The 22,023-nt window shown below is 37.6% G+C and overlaps 1 protein-coding gene across 2 annotated transcripts in view; it reads right to left on the reverse strand.

The window, feature by feature from the left end:
* Positions 1-3,651: 3,651 nt before the first annotated feature.
* Positions 3,652-22,023, reverse strand: part of TMEM26 (transmembrane protein 26) — a 64,136-nt gene continuing 45,764 nt past the window's right edge. For both annotated transcript variants that reach the window (XM_070782151.1, XM_019954188.2), the window contains 2 exons: positions 10,898-10,974; positions 3,652-7,975 (listed from right to left, as the gene is read on the reverse strand). In XM_070782151.1, the coding sequence (XP_070638252.1) occupies positions 7,551-7,975; positions 10,898-10,974 (502 nt within the window). In that variant the 3' untranslated portion in view covers positions 3,652-7,550. The remainder of the gene's footprint in view (positions 7,976-10,897; positions 10,975-22,023) is intronic.

Raw genomic sequence — 22,023 nt, forward strand, 5'->3', positions numbered from 1 at the left:
CCCAGAACCACAACCATCCAAATTCTCCAGCCAAATACTTGGCAGAAACTGAACAACTGCCTCCACGGAGAAAACATATTTTGTCTCATAAATCCAATTTTCCTTGCCTGAAATATCTTAGTTTAGATACAAAGACTGTATGATACCTGACATATGGTTGGTTTAGGGATTTTTGTTTTCCACAGTGATTTGATCAGACTTGCATACAATCACTTCACCACCATCCATTGTAAATTTAGTTAATATTTAACCAAAATCTAAAGAAGTTTATATAAACAAATTAGATGGGCTATGAATATGAACTTGGAAACAGATGCATAGATTCCTTCTGAAGTTTTCTCTTTTAGGTTCCTTTAGTTGATTCTCTCTCTCCTGGGGAAATCAGCTGGACTTTCTAATTCAATGTAAAATTTCTCTATGGTTTGTCTTGCTTGTATGAATGTCAGGGAGGGCAAAAGTGTCAGACTGGCCCTTGCAAAGTATTCATCAAGTTTATCAAGACCCAATGAGTTATCTTGGTCAGTTTGATTTTTCTGACTTCTTTCAGATATATTCATTCTTTCATTTCCCAAGGTTTAACACTTCACACAGCAAGCAGAATTTGACGTGTCTTAAACCTTCGATTTATCTAATGCATCTAAAATAATCCTTTGTTGGGTGAAGACGATCAGTGTGCTTTCCTTTTAACTGCAAAATAATATTGGCAGCAGGCGCAGTTGGTAAGATTTATTTTTTGTGAATAATAGCCTTTAAAATTGCGAAAGTAATGCATAATTAAGGTGTTCAAACTATAGAAAGCATTAAGGTTAAAAAAAAATGAGGGGCTGCCCATGAGCATTGGAGGCTTGAGCATCATTTCATCCATGTACTAGCTACCAGTAAAGGCTTGGATAACGTTTATAAAGAGTTTGCTCATGGTTTTCTCCGTTACGTTTATGTAATAAAATATCTAAGTGATTGTTCCTAATTAGCATTTATGGATCTACTCCATTCTCTTTAAAACCTACATAGTAGTATGTAGTGGGAAAGTAAAAGTGTCACTCCCTCAGTCGTGTCCAACTCTTTGAACTCTGCAGTCGTTAGGTATTTGGCATTTAGGTGTTTATTTCTATATAGGTATCGTTGTGTGTATATCTGTGTGCTGGGTCGTGTTCGACTCTTTGCAACCCCATGGGTTGTAGCCCACCAGATTCCTCCACCCACAGAATTTTCCAGGCGTGAATATTGCAGTGGGTTGCCATTCCCTTCCCCAGGCGATCTTCCCTACCCAGAGATCGAACTCATGTCTCCTGCATTGGGAGACATGAGTCATTCCCACTTGGGAAGCCCGTTATGTAGTATATATGTTCCCTAATTTAATAATAACCCTATTAATGGGCACCTGCTGCTGTTATAGAAAATCCTACTCTGAACAGGCTTGTGTATATATTTTTGCACACATTTATCTGCAGGATACATTCTTAGAAGTTGACTTTGCTGGTCAAATGATAAATGTATTTTAAATTCTGACTGATCCTGCCAAATTGTCTTCCAAAGGAGTTGTACCAATTTGCGTCCTCACCAGCGATGAAAAAGATGCCTCTTCCCTTAATCCCTTCTAATAGAGCATTTGATAATTTTTTTTTGAATCTTCACCAAACCGCTCACTGTAAAATGGTATCTTATAGTTTAGTCTGCATTTGAAAAATGGTATTTCACTGTGGTTTGATTTGCACTTTCTTTTTTTTTAAATTACATGTATGTATTTTTTGGCTGTGCTGACTCTCCATTGCTACTCAGACTTTTCTCTAGTTGTGGGGAGCGGGGCCTCCTCTCCAGTTGCCGTGTGCGGGCTTCTGGTTGCAGTGACTTCTCCTGTTGCAAAGCACAGGCTTTAGGATGCGAGCTTCACTTGTGTGGCACGTGGGCTCATCAGTTGCAGCTCGCAGGTTCTAGAGCGCAGACTCAATACTTGTGGCGTGTGGGCTTTGTTGCTCCATGGCCTGTGGGATCTTGGACCAGGGATCCAACTTGCATCTCCTGCATTGGCAGGCAGATTCTTTACCACCGAGCCACCAGGGAAGCCTGATTTGCATTTTCGTAATAGTATCTTTTGCAGTGAACCATGTACTTAACATCTTTTGTTCATTTTTCCAATGGTGTTCTTTTTCTTTTGCTTATTTGTGAGAGCTGTTTACTCATTAAGAAAACTAATGCTTTGTTACAATTGTTGCAAAAATATTTACCCAGTTTTTTGTTTAACCTTTAAACTCACTTATGGTATATTTATGATATAAAATGTTTAGTTTTACAAGTTGAAATTTTTGTATCATCTATGCTTACTTAGTTTTATATCTTGCTTTGAAAACATCCTCATCATTACAATTGTAAAAACATAGTTCTCTGTTTTTGATTTTTAATGTTTAATTCTTTGATCCATCTGGAAATGTTTTAGATATAAGGATTGAGGTAGGAATCCACTTTAATATTATTCATATCTTAAACCTCTATAAGAGTCATTCACTATTTATCTTTTATTAAAGTCCTTGTGTATTTCAGTTTATTTCTTGAACTTGTTCTGTTTCATTTTTCTTCTTGACAGAATCAGATTATCTTGCTTACTGTAGCTCTTTAATAAGTCTAATGAAAGCACACTCTCTAATTTTTTTCTCCCTTTTAGTATTTCCCAGCTATTATTTCATGCTTGTTTAATCATAATATTTTAGAATCAATTTGGGTAGTCATTAGAATTAAAATCTTGATTTATTCTGGAGATTATATTAAATTTATAGATCAATTTAGGAGAAATTGATACTTTCTAAAATATCAAGACTTCTTACCATTCCCCAATAGAATATATCTTTCTATTTGTTAAATTATTTGTTGAAGGTCCTCAAAGTCATTTTAAAATTTTCTTCACATGAATCTGGTACATTTCTTATTCAGTTTATTCCTATGTAGTTCATGGTTCTAGATCGTATTATAATGGAAATCTCTTCTTCAAATTTATGTTCGATGTGATGTTTGTATATAAAAAAGCTATTGATTATTGTATAATTTCAGATTATTTGTAATAGTTTCTTTAGGTTTTTTTGTGCTTTTCCTGGCTATTCAGGACACAATCATCTATAAGTAAATGATCAATTTGGCTCTTCCGTTCTGATTTCTCCACCTGTCATTTCTCTCCTTTGAGTACACTGATACCCTTCTCCATAAAAGAAGGTATTAGTGATGTATTGATGATACCTTTTGCCATTTAGAAATTTTAAATCTTTGCATAGGAAAATCTGTCATTCTTTTCTTTCATAGCTTCGGGGGTTTCTAACTTGCCTTGGAAGGTATTTCCCACTCCCCAAATGCTAAAGATACATTCCATATTTTCTTCTAATATTTTAGAGTTTTCACTTTTACACTTAGATCTTTAGTCCATCTGGAATTTATTTCTATATATTGCATGAGATAAAAAATTAACTTTATTTTTTCCAGATGGTTTGCAGGATTTCCCAACATCATTTATAAAATTGGTCAATCTTTCCTCACTAGTTTGAAATGCCACTTTCATCACATTCTAAATAAGTCAGTTTTCTTTTTAAGCAAGAGCTTAAAAACTAAATGAAATGAATTACAGTAGAGAACAAAGATAGGAAATGGAGGCAAAAAAACAGACATTGATAGAGTTCTACACAAACTATTTAATGTATATAATACAATACAAATGTCATTCATAGCAAAATAGTAAAAATATAAATAATTCAGAGCAAACATTCTTATAAAATATTCTAGTAAGAAAGATTCAGAGGATGGACACCCATGAAATATAAGTGTGCAGGAGTTATTTAAACATTAAAATTGTTTATAGTTACTCCCATCATGTGGATTGTTATTTAAAGCCTCAAAACTATAAACATCCTCAAGCTGCCTAGTTTAACTCCAAATCAGATATTACTGAGAGAGGATCAGAATGTACATTAAGTAAAAAAAGCCTAAAATTAGGGGGGAAAAAGTAATGGTCTCTTCTGTTTTAATATTTCTAGATGGTTTGGCTTTTCATTGACATATCTAAGGCTCTAGATGTATGTCAGTGTGTATGTCGTACATATATGTAGAGTGAAGGTGGAACAGTGGTTCTGTGCGATCCTTTTTCTCTTGTAACAGAAGAGTTAATTAAGAGTCATTGAGATCAACTGCCAAAGATAACAAGAGTCAGTGTGAACTCTGAATTCTTGGTGGAAATACCAAAATATGTGCACTAAAATGCATGCCTTCCCAAGGCTTTGAAAGATCTGTGAAATAACAAGTTGACAATTACTATTATGATCCTGCATCCTGATAGTTCTCAGCTACATCCTTTTAGTCTTCAAAAGCCTGAAGTGCTCCTACCCTTCACTTTGTTAGTGGAACTACAACAGAGCTAACTGATGCATTTGTGAAACTGTCTTCACTTTGGAAGATTAGAAAGAATATTATTGGCCAAGAAAAATTTCCATTTCCTCATGTTATCTGTTCCAGCTTAGATCAAAATTAACAGAGTAGTCAGAAGAGAAAGACAGTTCACTAATCTTGCAGCGGCAAGTCATGTCCTCTAGGAAGTAAAGAAAGGCCAGAAGATGATTGTGAGGCGTGTTTCTACACAGCGCCACTCTGTTTTCTCACAAATGAAATGGCAGGATTTTAGGAAGGACATTCAGTTGAGTTCATCCAGCAATTAAATAGCAGCAACAGTAGTAATAACAGCAGCACCAACAACCACAAACAAGCCACTTGGTTCAGTGGCGAGGATATGGATGTTCTGTGTCTGTGAGGGGTTGGTAGAGAGGTATGGCCTGTTTTGCGTTGTATGAATGGTATAAGTCAGTTATGCTGCACAGATAAAGCAGAAGCCAGTCCCAGAATGTCAGCCTCTGGGAAGTAACTGCTGTCCAGGGCACTTTACAGCAAATACTATAAATGTTTTAATAGTTTAAAAAACATCCATAATACTATAAATGGATGTTTTCAAACATTACAATATTTAGCAAACTACAATAAAAACATGCAATTAACTAAGTCAAGTTTTAAGTTTTCAACAAGGGTCCTAAGCATAGAACCTGAACTTAGGTTTTATTTTTCAATAAACTAAATGAATATAGATTTTCTTGACTATGGAAAACGGTCCAAGAGAGTGGCCATTCTGGCAGTCAGGTTAACAGATGTTTCCCTTAATAGTCTTTCCTGGAAACTCTTGCAGAGCATGTGTCTCTTTTGCCACCGCTACTTGTTGAGACAGCTTCCCAGGCGGCGCTAGTGGTAAAGAACCTGCCTGCCAATGCAGGAGACAGGAGATATGGATTCAATCTCTGGGTCAGGAAGATCCCCTCGAGAAGGAAATGGCAACCCACTCCAGTATCCTTGCCTGGAGAATCCCACAGACAGAGGAGCCTGGCGGGCTACAGTCCATAGGGTCGCATGAAGTCAGATATGACTGAAGTAACTCAGCATGCACGTACTTGCTAAGATTGTCTTGGTTGCTCTCTGCCTTCCTGGCAGTGGGGTAAAGCTAGACTCTGGACTTTCTTTTTCCCAGGCCTTTGGAGGACTGCTAATTACAAAATACTTAAGTACTAGAAACTCATTCACTGAGCCAAGCCAAGTCTCAGAGTCAAAAGCATTTTAAAAATATCTGCACAACAGCCATACTTCTTCATACTTCATCTATTTTTAGAGGCCCAATATTTGTTTTGCTGGAAAAGAAAAATTAAAACATAAAAAGCATGCCCATGAGCAAATCTGCAATAATAAGTGGCACATACATGATGTAGAGGAAAACATTCAACATAAGACAGTCAACATAAAAACAGATTCAGCTGAGTATCTTTATAAATAGAAGTTATTATTTTGTGTTCAATTGCTAAACGTTTTAAATAACATGCCCTTAAAAGTTATCAAGTTCTTTACATAAATACAATTTCCTGATGTTAACTTTTCATAAAATTATTATGGAAAATTATAAATGTACTCTATTATTTTCATGTGTAATTTTGCAATCATCATATTGTTAAAATTAGAAACATGAGGAAGAAAAGAAACAGAAACATTATCAAGCACCAAAGAAACTATTAACCGAAAAATATTAATTTTTCTGTATAAAAACAGTTTGTCTATGCAACTATTAAATAGTTTGAACAGATATCATGTCACACAGATTTATAGATAAAATTTGTCCCAATTGGGTGTCCTAGGTTATATCCAATTTAAGTTCACACCCTGCCTTATCTTTAATGTCCCTTTCAATTCCTGAGCATAATAACAAGGTGGAATTATGCTTTGAACCCTAAAGGAACAGTTTTGGAGTTGTTTGCCTTATATAATTACTGCTATAAAGCCAGGTAAGTTTTCACACTGTATCTTTAAAAGCAAAAATCATTTTAAAAGGTTCTGAATCGCCTCCAACTGGAACGTACAGAGGCATATGAAAGGAAAATACAGCTTTTTCAGTACTGGGGAAATGCAGTCCTAATGCAGGGAAGAAAAGCAAATTTCCTGATTTCCACAATGCTGTGGCATTTTCTGACCCCCGTCACTCATCAAGGGCTGTCGGTGGTGAGGAGGGCTAATGCAAGCCTCCATCACCACCATCTTCCCGAGACCAAAGGCTGGCTCCAGCTGTGGCAGTTCAGAGGCGCTCCCAGGACTGCAGACGGACACCAGCGATTGTGGTAACACTTAAAGGGCCTGAAATACCTTTATTCACTGCTTCAGTGCTTTCTTGCATCAACCCACATAATTCGACTTGGCAATATAGAAAATGGTAAAGTGGAGTTAAGGAAAATCCTGACGAAGACTGCAAATCATGTTCAGAGTGGAAACTGTGACTGTCAGCATTACCAGTATTTCCTGCCCCACAACCAGTAGATCTGTAACCAAAATGGCTTGCTGTGAATTTTGCAGCACCCAAGCCAAAGCAATAACATTTCCAGAAGAGCATATGCACCATGACAGAAGACCACAGCAGCCCAGAAAAATGATTTTCCTGGGAAGGTCCATGCAGTGATGAATAGGGCTCTTGATGCTATGGCAGCTGGGCAGAGATTTTCACTGTTTCCAGCCCACAGTGAGGTAATTTTAAAGGCACTTTTCCCTTCATTTGTTCTACATTCACTGAATGTACATTTTTTGATGTCAGAGGCACACTGCAGAAAAGATCAGATAAGATAGTCTGACAATAGAGCCAAAGTTCAAAGATGCTCTATTTTCAGGTAACAGCCGCGACAGCTTGTCTGCATTAAATCTCTCGAGGGCATGTCACTCTAACCCTGTCCACAGCTTTTCAAACAGTTCAAAACAAACAAATCACTTAGTCATTGAACAACTCGAACATCTGATACCATCACACAGAAGTTGTAGCGATAGCCACTAATCAAAGTTCTTTTCATTCCGTTCAAAAAAGAAAATTTTTCAGCTTTGGTTTAAGATCACTTTTTATGTTGTTCTTTTGAAAATTATTATATGCCAAAGCCAAAAAAAGAAGATTCTGTCTGAAAGACGAACCAGAAAGTCAAGCTGTCTAGCTGCACGCTGCTGTCAGCGACTAACTATGGTGTGGGGTGGGAGTCGTCGGAGGTGACCGGCGAGGCCTGTAAAGGAATAGCCAAGGCCTCCATGGAACTGCCTGGCCAGGCCTCAGGTGAGACCCCACACTCAGCAGGTACATCCGGGCATCTGTGCTCTCCTTTCAGGCGTTCCCTCTGACTTCGCAAGGAAGCGCGTACATCCAAGGCCAACACCACCAGGCGGTAGAACTGTAACACCACCACCAGGAAATTCTTGGCAGCAAAGAACACTAGCATCTGGTTGATCACTTCGAAATAGGTCATGAGTATGAGCCGCACAACAAGGAAGGGACCATCTTGTATGAAGATACTGATTCCAATGTTCCATAGGTCGGCACTGTATTGGCAGAAGAACCGGCTGGAGAACCCCCTCGTTGTCATGGACACGGGGCACACGACATTCTGTACTGAAAACACAAGACAGGCCAATTAACGCAGGTCTCTGAAATGCATAAAAGAATGGAGGGGGTAAAAGCCATCAAACACTGGGGCTACACTAGTTCACGATTGGGAGTGAGCCTGTAATTTCATTCTGCGGGGCAGGGGCACAGAAACAGCTGAAACCACCCTGCCATTGGACATCCTTCATCACTTTATATTCAAAATGCATCATCTGTTTTAAGTCCAATCAAACACATGAAAGAAAACCAGCCTCTACTTTCTATCCATGTAAAAAAAATTCAGCTCACCTTCAAGTCCTCACACTGAGGAAAGCACCATTAACTAGCTAGATAAAGAACAGAAGAAACTGCCCTGTCTTTGAAGTCTGCAGCATAGGGAGGCAGCAGGGCGGCAGGGTACTCTGGGCCTCAAGTCAGGGAGTCTGGCTGCTGCTTCTGGCTTCCTTACTTTCTAACAGCAAGATGCTGGCCACGTTACTTAGGCTGCCTGGGCCTCAGTTTCTTCCTTTGAAAACTGCAGAACAATGATACCTTTGAGGAGAAGGGCCCCTGTTCCCTGACTCTTTTTGTTTCCATTAGACTAACACCCTGGCAACTCTCCTTTCTCCCTGTCCGTCTCTCCCTTAAGATAATGTATGACTTACCTGGCTGCTAAATTTGGAAGATGAATCGGAGTATGCATGGCCAAGATCCTTCTGCATCCTTTCTTTGGTACCTACCTATTTACTGGCTGACTCACTCAGGCCTCTATGTAAATTGTGTTGTGAAAACTCAAAGTGCTTCTTCAAATTCAAACTTAAGTCATGTTAAACATATTTCTCTAATGGTAGTGGGAAAAAAGCCCAAATAACTGCCATTGTTATTATATTTTGTCTAATTCCTTATGGTTTTGTTTCACAGTTTACAAGAAAGACTGGATATAATTACTGATTTTCCAGTTGAACAAAAGGAGGTCCAATCAACAATGGAACCTTATTTGTTTTAATTTTTAAAATGTAAATTTAATTCAGGGTCAAGGGCAGAAAATAGTCCTTTTATAATAATACAGCCTTCCACGTGGAGTTTTCAAACAAAGAATGCCTTCATCTATTGGAGCCTGCAAATACTATGAAGCCGCTTTGATATGGGTGCACATAATGTACTGTTTGTTGGAAAATACAATCGTGATTTAGTCAGAAGTAACATTTGGTCTTTGTTTTTCAAACAGCTGCATAACATTACCACCCATGAAAGTTTACAAAATTTCTTTCTTAAATAAAAATTTTCCAAGTGAGGCTATAAACCACAAGATATGGGAGGGTAAGGATGAGCAGAGGGAATGACAAGAGAAAAACCAAGATAAGATCAATAATAGCCTTTCCTAAGATGTTAGGGTCAGGTAATGTCTCCCAGAGGATCTCCTAAGGGTATCTTTCAACATCTAAACTGATGATGCCTAATATTCTGGCAGAGGACACCAGCTGATCGATGGGTATAGAGCACGTGTGTGTGTGTGTTTGTGTGTGTGTGTGTGTGTGTACTTATTTGTACACATTTGTTTGCAGTTATTAACTCATAATTAGGTTCTGAGCATTTCCAAAAAGCCACAGCCATGCTTTCCATCTATTCTGTTGAAAATTTTGTTTTGCAAAAGTGGATGCTAAAGTCTAAAATGGCCTCTGAAACTTCTGTGCTTATCGGAGTGGACCGAAAAAGGATGCAGAAAAATTAAATATCTTTGTACAAAGATTCATTCTACCCCTGAGGTCATCAGGTAGGGTTCCATAAGAGAGGAATCAGACTTGAGGAAAATATAACTATTCAATCCAAGAACTTATTCAGAGTGAAATGGTATCCAGGAGAATTGCCACATCAAAATTCTAGGGCTCCTAGAATTTATAGGCTCACTCCAGGTCAATGCAGTACAATAAAACCATCTGTATTAATAAAAAAAATATACATTCTATATCTGTGCTGACAACACAGCCATGTATGACCACTGAGCAGGCTAGTGTGACTGAGGAACTGAACTTTTAATTTGATTTAATTTTAATAACTTTAAATAGCCACATGCGGCCAGTGGGTACTGTACTGGATAACATAGCACTAGATCATCAGTATGAAATGCCTGAGAAACAGTTTACTTCTGGCAAAGTCTTAGGAGGTTTATGTTTTTATTAAAATAAGCCCAGTGGGAGTATAAGACCCTCTACTGAGGAAAAAAATCCAGTTTTCCATGTGGCCCTGAAACTGCTCTTATTCCTTTGGAAGTTCTAATACAAAGGTCTGACAAAAGAATGAAAAAGTGAAAGTGAAAGTGAAGTCGCGTCTGACTCTTTGCGACCTCATGGACTACAGTCCACCAGGCTCCTCTGTCCATGGGATTTTCCAGGCAAGAATACTGGAGTGGGTTGCCATTTCTTTCTCCAGGGAATCTTCCCAACCCAGGGATCGAACCCAGGTCTCCTGCATTGCAGGTGGATGCTTTAACCTCTGAGCTACCAGGGAAGCCCCCAAAATATCAAGAGATAGCATGAATATGCCAGTAACTATGCTAATAAGCACAAATTGTTACAAACTACATCTTATTTTTGTCACCACAAGAACACTCAACCCTCACTACAGCAATTATCAACTCTATTTCATGGATGAAAAACTGAGGCTCCTAACTAATTTGCAGAAGTGATGGAACCACTGTATGAAATGGACATAAGGCTGTGCTCTTATCCTCTCAACTATCTCGGGTTCACCAGGTACTCGAAGGGAACCTTCTTGTGGCTCTCCCAAGTTTCAACCCACTTTTCTTCTAAACTGACCTGGAACTAACACTGAGATATCAAAGTGATAAAAAAAAATGATAGTCCTCTCAAATGACTCCTTAGCTTCATTACAGTTTCATAATCAAGAGTTGTTATTTTCTGTTTCTCTGAGCAAACATCAGATACTTACCTGCCAGGTCAAGTGGAAATTGTAGCATGCTCCAGGTCCATATAACAAGGATGGAATAAACCAGGGCAGGGCTATTCCTGGAATGTAGAAAAGATTTTAAATTAGCAATGAAAAATATGATCACATGCAGAAAAACAGTTCCTCTTTTTTCTCCTTTTTGACTATACCCTAATAAACGAGAGTTGTCAAAATATCACCAAGATATTTGTGAAAAATCCATGCATGATTAAAATGAAATAATGAAAAAGAAGTTTTAAAAAATATGAAACTTAAAACCCAACTTCCACATGTAGCAACGTCTATGTGAATCATGGCAAGACCTCTTGGTCCCATATTCCTGTATTTCATTTTACAAAATCAGAGAAGCATTATAGGACAAAAGTTAGATATTAACCTGAAAATTCGGAGGAGTTATTTCAAGAAATTTCAAGGACAGAAAGTGAAAATTGTCCCAGGTTCCCAAGACTCTGACTTAAAAATCCCTCTCAAAAGGGCTGGATAAGGCTCAACAACTAAGAGCTTAGCATGTAAAAGAAACTCCATCCTCAGCTGGAGAAAAGGTGGGAAGATAAATCCAATAATCAAAGATTTACAGTGGACACTAGGAGGTAAACTATTTCATTCACAATTGAAGCTGTTTCAGTTGTGAATCAAGGAATAAGATTGTTTCATTCACCACTGGATTCCCAGTGCCTACAACAGTGCCTGGGAAATAACAGTCACTCAGAAATATTTATGGAAGGAATTGTTGCATGTACAAAAGGATCCATACCTGGAAAACGTACAGATGTCATAGACGGAGGAGAATGGTCTCAAAGACTAAAGTCAGAAAGAATAGAGGTTACAAAAATATAAAGGATATGAAAGAAGAATCAAAGTCACTCTTTTACAGCAAAAACCCAAAGGAAGTTATCAATTTGAGGTTAGTGGTGTAATAACAGATTTTGTTGCCAACTTCTCTGTCAAGAGGGATTTCCAGAATGGAGAGGGATAGAAAAACATCAGGGAAGAGTAATTGAAACCAAATTCAATGAGGTGATTGTAAGGGATGTTTTTAAATGTTCCAAGTATTGAAGTCCTGAAAAATTAGATCTCAAAACTCTGAGAGAATTTGTAAATGAGATTTCTAAGCCATCATTATCTATCCTGGCAGTTGATGGTGCAGACAAGGTTGGTGACAAAAAAATGAGGTCTTAACTTTCAAAATGAAGCAAAAGTATATCTTGAACTATAAAGGAGCATTTACTCTTAATCCCTGGTTAGATTATAAAACTGGTTATTTGAAAGATTTCTGAGAGCCTGTATTGAAGAGAACAGTAATTACTAGGAATCATCACAGGTTTCCTGAGAACAAAAGCACTCATCTAAGATTATTTTCTCTCTCTCTCTTTCCTTTTCTTTAAAAATAGAGTTAGGATTACTAAGCAGGTAATGATATATAAATTAATAATAGACATTTGGATTTAAACAAGGCTCATGAAAAAGCCTCCCATGGTGTTCTTATTAGCAAGATGAAGAAATGTTCCGGGTGTGAGTACAGTAAGGTGGGTTCCTAACTGCGTAAATGACTCCCCAAAGGAAGCTCTCTACCGGGTCGCTGCAGGCTCTGCTTTTGATTCTGTTGCACTTCACATTTCATCCCTGAGTTGGTTGCTGATGCTGATGGAAGGCTTCTCCTATGCACATATGACACTGGAGTTTGGATCGGAAACCAATACCTCAGAAGACACAATCAGGATCCCCAGAGATCTTGACAGGGTGTAACTGGATGACCTTAATAGGATAGAAGAGGTGGCACTTCATGGCAGCCATTCAAAAGGCTCAAGGATTTTCCCTTCCTATTATCTAATTATGAGTCCGCGGTGTGACATAATTTTTGATTTTCCAAAATCAAATGCAATCATAGATCACTTCCCAAGAAGTATAAGTCAAGAATTTTAAATGAAAATGCCGGGGGGATGTGGTCTATAATTTTCCCTTTGCAGTTTCAATGTCTATATTTAGCACACCTTCAATAAGTGCCTGGATTTTTCAATACTCTTACCTGCAGTTTCTGAGCTCATACTATGTGCCAGGGAGTTTTCTAAGTATTTAGCTCTTCAGTCACACTTAATCCTCATACCGGCTCAACAAATGGGTACACTTATGATCCCTATTTGGCCAGTGATTTCAGCATCCACCCTTTTAACCTTTACATGATAGTATTTCCATGAAGAAAATGGAAAGTTTTAGCCCTGCTCTGTTCTACAGTGTTCAGAGTATATCTGAAATATTATGTGCTGCCTTCATGTTTTAGGAGGAACGTTTAAAATGTCTTTGGTCCAAAGGAGAGAGTCTAGGATGGTGAAAGACCTCAGAGCCATGTTAGAGACGGTATAGTTCATGAAACTAAAAACCAGAGACGATTCCTTAAAAACTGAAAGGGTTATCATCTGGAAAATGAATTAAACTTATTTCTTGTGACTTCAGAGAACCAATTCAGGTTCAAAGGATTTTAGCTGCACCTATAAGAATCCAAATTTCATCACAATAGAGGAAAGTACTTTCTTATAATATTAACTCAAAATAGAATGAGTTGCCCCTGGGGTTAGTATATTCTCTATTAGTGAAAATGTTCAAAGAAAGTCTGGACAAAAACTTATTGAGAACATTTTGGAGAGGATTTTGCAAGAGATGTAAAATAGATTTCTCCATAGATGGTCACTTTTGAAGTTTCTTCTCATCTCAGACTTCAATAACTCTACCAAAAACCTCATGTGCAATTTTGTCTGCAAGGCAGCAGAAAGAAATGGTAAGGCATGAACTCTGGTGCTGGGTTGCCAGAATTCAAACATCAGCTCTAACCCTCACCAGAAAGACAGGGCGTGGGCCTCCAATCCCAGACTAATCATTTACCAGCTACATGAATATGGACAAATAATTTAATACCTATGTGCTTTAGTTTGGTGTTTTAGTTGCTAAGTCAAGTCATGTCTGACTATTTGTGACCCCGTGGACTGTAACCTGCCAGGCTCCTCTGTCCTTGAGGTTCTCCAGGCCAGAATACTGGACCGGGTTGCCATTTTCTTCTCCAAGGGATCTTCTCCTGCTTTAGTTCACCCACTTTCAATGACAATAATAATAGCTACTGGATTTTATTTCATAGTTGTATTACATGTTGTTTAAATATGTTAAACATATAAAATCAGCTCTCAAAACAGCACATGATACAGACTAAGCATAGTTGAGTCCTACAAGTTATATATATATATATTACTAGGTAACCTTGAGACTGTCACAACTTCTCTTGACTACCACTGTTAAACTTATAAAATTGTGATATTGATAGTCTCTACTTAATGGTATTATTGTAAAGACTAAATAACATATCACAACTAAAACCCTTAAAGCAGTGCTTGGAACACAGCAAGAGATAAATATTATCCAAGACTACTATTAGTAGTAGTAATAGTATTTTTATTATGGGAACATACTTCTTAAACACTTTGTGTTTTAACTTCATTATTATACAAAATAGGGATAAATAATAAGCTGACCTTGACCCCAAATAAGATTCTAACTCTATGATACTGAATATATATTTTTTGCAAGTATTCTCTGAGCACATGCAATATGGGAGAATATGGGTATTGACAAATGTATTAGTAAAGTTATCAAACATAAATTTTGAAAAGATGATCAGAAAATCTTTGGAACAAATTTGCATTATGAATTCAGGCAGTAAAATTTACTCAAGAAGGTTAAACGCTGGAATATAATTAAATCACTAAGCTTAAATGGCAAACACTCCAAATTTATGAAGGAATTTTGGAATGAATTTATCCAACATTGTCTCTATTGTGTAATTGTCTCCCCTACTTGTCTTGCCCCATTTTCTCATGTGCAATCTATCTTCATAAATGTCAGCTGAGAAGCATGTAAGCAGACAATGGACTCTATTCATAGACAGACAAAAGATCTTTTGAAGTATAATTATAGATGTGAGTATCACTTCTCTACTTGGAAAACTTAGGAGCATAAAAGCCTGACATTTGGTAGATCAGTGCACCAAAACTATTGAGTGAAAAACTAAAAATAAAGTCATGCACTGCTAGCTTTTTTAAATTTATTGATTTACAATGTTGTGTTAATTTCTGCTGGACAGCAAAATGACTCAGTTATACGTATATATATATATATTCTTTTTTATACTCCTTTCCATATGGTTTATCCTAGGACACTGAATTTAGATCCCCATGCTATACAGTAGGACCAGTTGTCTCTCCATTCTATATGTAATAGTTTGCATCTACTGACCCCAAACTCCAACTTCCATCATTTCTCCACCCCACTTCTTGGCAACGATGTTTGTTCTCTATGTTCGTGAGTCTGTTTCTGCTTTGTAGGTAGGTTCATTTGTGTCTTTCTTTAGATTCCACATATAAGTGGTGTCATATGATATGCCTTTTTCCGACTTACTTCATTTAGTATGATAACCTCTAGTTGCATCCATGTTGCTGAAAATGGCATTATTTCATTCATCTTTAATGACTGAGTAATATCCATTGTATACATGTACCACATCTTTTTTATTCATTCAACTGTCAATAGATATTTAGGTATCATTTCCCTGTCTTGTCTATTGTAAATAATGCTGCTATGAATGTAGGAGTGCATTGTATCTTTTTGAATTATAATTTTGTCTGGATATATGCCCAGGAGTGAGATTGCTGGATCATCCTGTGCTGTGCTGTGCTTAGTCACTCAGTCATGTCGGATTCTTTGTGATCCCATGGACTGTAGCCCACAAGGCTCCTCTGTCCATGGGTATTCTCCAGGCAGGAATACTGGAGTGGGTTGCCATGCCTTCCTCCAGGTTGCTGGTTCATAGGGCAATCCTATTTTTAATTTTCTGAGGCTCCTCTATACTGTTTTCCATAGTGGCTGTACCAATTTACATTCCCATCACAGTGTAGGAAGGTTCCCTTTTCTCCATATCCTCTCCAGCATTTGTTATTTTAGACTTTTTAATGATGGCTATTCTGACCACTGAGAGATGATACTTCATTGTAGTTTTGATTTGCATTCTCTAATAATTAGTGATGCTGAGCATCTTTACATGTGCCTATTGGCCATCTGTATGTCTTTGGAGAAATGTTTATTTAGGTTCTTCTGCTCATTTATTTATTTATTTATTTATTTTTTTATGTTGTTGAGTTGTGTGAGCCATTTGTATACTTTGGAAATTAAACCTGATTGGTCACATTGTTTGCAGATATTTTCTCCCATTCCATAGGTTGTCATTTCATTTTGTTTATGGCTTCCTTTGCTATAAAAAAGCTTGTAAGCTTGATTAGCTCCCATTTGTTTATTTTTGTCTTTATTTCTATTGACTTGGAGATTGACCTAAGAAAACACTGGTATGGTTTATGTTGCAGAGCATTTTGCCTATGTTCTCTTCTAGAAGTTCTATTGTGTCTTGTCTTATAGTTGTCTTCATGGCATTTTGAGTTCATTTTTTATGCACATGTAAGGGTGTGTTTTCATGCATTGCTAATTTGCTTAACTATGTCTGTTTGGAAGTGTAAATTCATCCATAAATAACAGATAATCAGTGGATAGACTTGCTCTAGCTTTTTAAAAAGCATCCAACAAGCTTTTCAGAGGAGGGGAAAAATTAAGGGGAGAGAGAGAAGGAATGAAAGGAAATGAAGTATTAATCTAACCTGGAAGAAATGTTTCACCAAGCAAAAAGAGCTAAATTAAAAGAACACACAGTGTGAACATAGAAAAACTCCTTTGTTTGGTCAGATATTCACAGTGAAGTTGCAATAAGGCTACAGGAACATTTTACCAAATGTGTTTCTTCTTTTCAACAAATGATCTATGTTCAAAAAAAGACTGCAGAGTGATCTCCAAAGGTGTAAATAACCACTTAACCAGTGCTGGCAACTATATGGAAATTTAGACTTGTTAAAATGTTGGAGGGTGGCTGTAGCAGAATGAAATGGTCAGCAAACCCCGTCCCCAGCAAACATACATAACAATGGAAAAATTATCAAAAACAACCACTTCATATCTCTGGAAATAAACCAAAGGCAAATAATAAATTGAGTAATTTATTCATGAAAAGCTGGTAGAACTTTAGTTAAGAAGAGTGAGTATCTAAGACATTCTTGCTCATGGGATATTCCCTTATTCCTCCAGCTTTGTATGTAAAGGAAATTAAATAAGAAATGAAGACTTCATTGAAGGCCATTGCAGTAAGCTTTGTATGTAAAGGAAATTAAATAAGAAATGAAGACTTCATTGAAGGCCATTGCAGTAAGGGAGAAAGACTGAATTCACCCCCATTGAAAAAAAAAGGCAGAAGAGTTTTTAAACAGGGGCGTAAACTAGTGGGAAAGTACTGCTGCTGCTGCTACTAAGTCGCTTCAGTCGTGTCTGACCCTGTGCGACCCCATAGACGGCAGCCCACCAGGCTTCCCCATCCCTGGGATTCTCTAGGCAAGAATACCGGAGTGGGTTGCCATTTCCTTCTACAATGCATGAAAGTGAAAAGTCAAAGTGAAGTTGCTCAGTCATGTCTGACTCATAGCGAGCCCATGGACTGCAGCCTACCAGGCTCCCCCATCCATGGGATTTTCCAGGCAAGAGTACTGGAGTGGCGTGCCATTGCCTTACTAGAGGACATTAAAGAGGGAAGTTGGTCAATGTGATTAGGCCATCTGTATTGCTTATTGGCACTGATCTAAGTTAGGTTCCTATCATCCCAAGAGTCTAGGAGACAGAAGTGCTATCTTTCTTGATGATCAAATTTCAAAGGGATAGCTCTTACATTCTTAAGAAAGATATTCCTGGGTCATATTATAAAACTGGAAAGAGGCTGAGAAAAGACTTGCATCTCAAAGGGATGGAGGAAGAATTTTTAGCCCCAAGTTTCTTAAAATAAATGCTTTAAGGAAAGGAAAATCAGAGGCCTATATGCAGGAATAAATCTTTTTAAAGTTTAGTCAAGATGAGGGAAATGTTAAGATTGTCTTGGTTAATCGGAGTAGTGGTTTTTACAACAGGTAGAGCTTGACAATGAAAACCAGAAGCCCCTTGTAATCAGAGTATACTGACTTGATTTGGAGTCGAGTGTGAAATCCCATGGTTAAAGGTGTGGTCAGGTAACAAATTTGGTTGGAAATGAATGGGGAAGTCCAAAACTTTGCTACTTTGAGGTTGCAATCCCAGTGGGGGTGAGTGGTTGACTAACTTGAAATTTAATGGAGAAACTCCGAAAACAAGACAGCCAGAGAAGGGCTAGGTAACATCTCCATGTATGCCAGACATATGCAGAGATGATCCAAGAAGGGTCAGTAAAGATTTGAAACTGGATAAATCTGAAAACTTTGATGTACTTTCCAGTTCATACAAAGATCCATTTGTTCATGGAAGGTAGAAATAAAAAAGGCTCAAGGTGTTTGATCACAATCGCTGCTCAAATCATTGACTGATCATAAACTGTGCAATTATAGGTGTGACTCTAATAGCCACGCTAAAGACAAAAATAAGAAATAAAAAGAAACAAAACAAGATCAAGCAGAGACATCAGTGACTGGAATCCAAGGGAAGATAGAATCCTCAGAATACATTCAGGCAGTTTATTGAGACAACAAAAACAAGAAGATGCCTGAGGCATATGGGGAAGCCTGAGGATAATATATTGCAACACAATATAAAATGTCTAGTTTTTAGCCAAAAAAGTATGAGACATGCAAAGAAACAGGAATGTGTGGTTCAGCTCAGGAGAAAACAACAACAATCAATCAATCAATCACTAGAAACTAACTCTAATGGGGTCCAAATGTTGGGTTTAGCAGATAAATACATCAGAGCGACTAAATAAATAACTTCAAACAATGAAAGAAAACTATGTTCCATAAACTAAAGAAAAGTATGATGACAATGATTCAACAAATAAATAACTGAACTACAAAATATAAACTAAAAAGAGACTTAAATAGAAATTCTGGAGTTGAAGATATGGGAACTGAAATGAAAATTTCACTAGGTGAACTCTGCAATTTTGACTCTACATATATATTGAACATGGTAGACAAATCAGTGACCTGAAAGATAAACCCATGAAAACGATCCAGTCTAAAGACTAGAGAATAAAACAGATAGGAGAAAAAGAGTCTCAGAGGCCTACAGAATGCAACTAAGCGTATCTATTTGTGATAGAAGTCCCAAAAAGAAGAAGAGACAATGGAGGAGAAAACGTGAAGAAATCACAGCTGAAAATTCCTCTGAGGAAAAATATTAGTTTACATATACTAGATCAACAGATCACAATAAACTGGAAAATTCTGAAAGAGATGGGAATACCAGACCACCTGACCTGCCTCTTGAGAAACCTGTATGCAGCTCAGGAAGCAACAGTTAGAACTGGACATGGGGCAACAGACTGGTTCCAAATAGGAAAAGGAGTACGTCAAGGCTGTATATTGTCACCCTGCTTATTTAACTTATATGCAGAGTACATCATGAGAAATGCTGGGCTGGAGGAAGCACAAGCTGGAATCAAGATTGCCGGGAGATATATCAATAACTTCAGATATGCAGATGACACCACCCCTATGGCAGAAAGTGAAGAGGAACTAAAAAGTCTCTTGATGAAAGTGAAAGAGGAGAGTGAAAAAGTTGGCTTAAAGCTCAACATTCAGAAAAGATCATGGCATCCAGTCCCATCACTTCATGGCAAATAGATGGGGAAACAGTGGCTGACTTTATTTTTGGGGGCTCCAAAATCACTGCAGATGGTGACTGAAGCCATGAAATTAAAAGACACTTACTCCTTGGGAGGAAAGTTATGACCAACCTAGACAGCATATTAAAAAGCAGAGACATTACTAAGGTCCATCTAGTCAAGGCTATCGTTTTTCCAGTAACCGTGTATGGATGTGAGAGTTGGACTATAAAGAAAGTTGAGCACAGAAGAATTGATGCTTTTGAACTGTGGTGTTGGAGAAGACTCTTGAGAGTCCCTTGGACAGCAAGGAGATCCAACCAGTCCATCCTAAAGGAGATCAGACCTGGGTGTTCATTGGAAGGACTGATGTTGAAGCTGAAACTCCAATACTTTGGCCACCTGATGCGAAGAGCTGACTCATTGGAAAAGACCCTGAGGCTGGGAAAGATTGAGGGCAGGAGGAGAATGGGATGACAGAGGATGAGATGGTTGGATGGCATCACCGAATCAATGGACTTGAGTTTGGGTAAACTCCGGGAGTTGGTGATGGACAGGGAGGCCTGGTGTGTTGCGGTTCATGGGGTTGCAAAGAGTCGGACACGACTGAGAGACTGAACCGAACTGAACTGACATCAACAGAGTCATAGTAAGATTAAAGACAAAGATATCCAGACCTAGACACATCACAGTGAAACTTTCAAAAGTCAAAGAGAAAAAGCAACTCTTGAAAACAGCAACATAAATAAATAAATAAAAGATCATTTGTGCAGGGTAACAACAAAACAATGGCTAACATCTCATTAGAAGACAGAAATAATGAAGGTCAGCAGAAAGTGGAATGACACATGTAAAATGCTAAAGTAAAAACTATTGACCAAGAATTCTGTATACAACGAAACTATTTTTCCAACATGAAGGAAAAATACATACATTTCTGCCAAAGATGAGAAGAATGTGTTGCTAACAGATTTGCCTTAGATGAAACAATAAAGGAAGTCTTTCAGGTTGAAAGAACAATGACACTGAAAGTAACTCAACTCCACAAGACAGAATGGAGAACACCTTCAAATATGTGGGTAAATATAAGTGAACATATAAATATATAATTCTATCTTAATGTCTTTAAAAATTAATCTATATAACAGTAATGATAAAACTGTACTCTTTGGTTTATAACATATAAAGATGTGACTCATATATAACAATAATAGTAAAAAAGAAGGGGAGGAAATGGAACTATTAGAATGTGAAGATTTAAATATATACATTGTCTTCCCTACTTACATCAATAGAAAATCAATAGAGGAACTGAAATTGTTCATTAAATATATTTTTAAAGTAGTAAATAACATAAGAACAAAAAGGAAATGAGATGTAGAGAAAAATGAATTGCAAAATAGCAGATATAAATTCAACCACATCAGTAATTACATTAAATATTAATGGATTGAACACCTTTTAAAAACTTAGAAAGTGTCCACCCAAATTCGTGTCTACCTAGACTTCAGAATGTGATCTTACTTGGCAGTAGGGATTTTGCAGATGTAATGAAAATAAGATGAGGTCATATTAGATTAGCATGGGTCCTAATCCAATGACTGGTTTCCCTAGAAAAAAGAGGAACAATTGGAGACACAGACAGACACACTGGAAAGAAAGCCATGTGAAGACAGAGGCCAGAATACAAGTTTTTGTTAGATTAAGCCACTGAGTTTGTGGTATTTCGTTATGGCAGCCTTGGGAAATTAATATACACTCCAATTAGAGACAAAGATTGTCTAACTGAGAGGAAAATAAAAGATTCGAGTATGCTGCGGCTGCTGCTGCTAAGTCGCTTCAGTTGTGTCCGACTCTCTGCGACCCCACAGACGGCAGCCCACCAGGCTCCCCATCCCTGGGATTCTCCAGGCAAGAACACTGGAGTGGGTTGCCTTTTCCTTCTCCAATGCATGAAAGTGAAAAGTGAAAGTGAAGTCACTCAGTCGTGTCTGACTCTTAGCGATCCCATGGACTGCAGCCTACCAGGCTCCTCCATCCATGGGATTTTCCAGGCAAGAGCACTGGAGTGGGTGCCGTCGCCTACTCCGAGTATATGTGGTATATAAAGAACACAGTTTAGATGTAAACATACAGAGTTTGAAAAAAAAAAATCCATGTCAATAGTCATAAAATAGAGCGCCTAGATTCATGAGAGACAAAATAGACTTTCAGACAAGAAATATTACTAGAAAAAAAGAGTGACATGTCATTATGAAAAACAACTACTACATCAGGAAGAACTGTTAAAAACTGCACATCTTAAAACAGGACCTCAAAATACATGAAGCAAAACTGACAATACTGAAAAAAGAAACAGACAATTCAACAATTAGAGTTGAAGATTTCGGTGCCCCACTCAATAATTAAT

The sequence above is a fragment of the Bos indicus genome, chromosome 28 (genome assembly GCF_029378745.1).
Source record: "Bos indicus isolate NIAB-ARS_2022 breed Sahiwal x Tharparkar chromosome 28, NIAB-ARS_B.indTharparkar_mat_pri_1.0, whole genome shotgun sequence".
Taxonomy (NCBI): Eukaryota; Metazoa; Chordata; class Mammalia; order Artiodactyla; family Bovidae; genus Bos; species Bos indicus.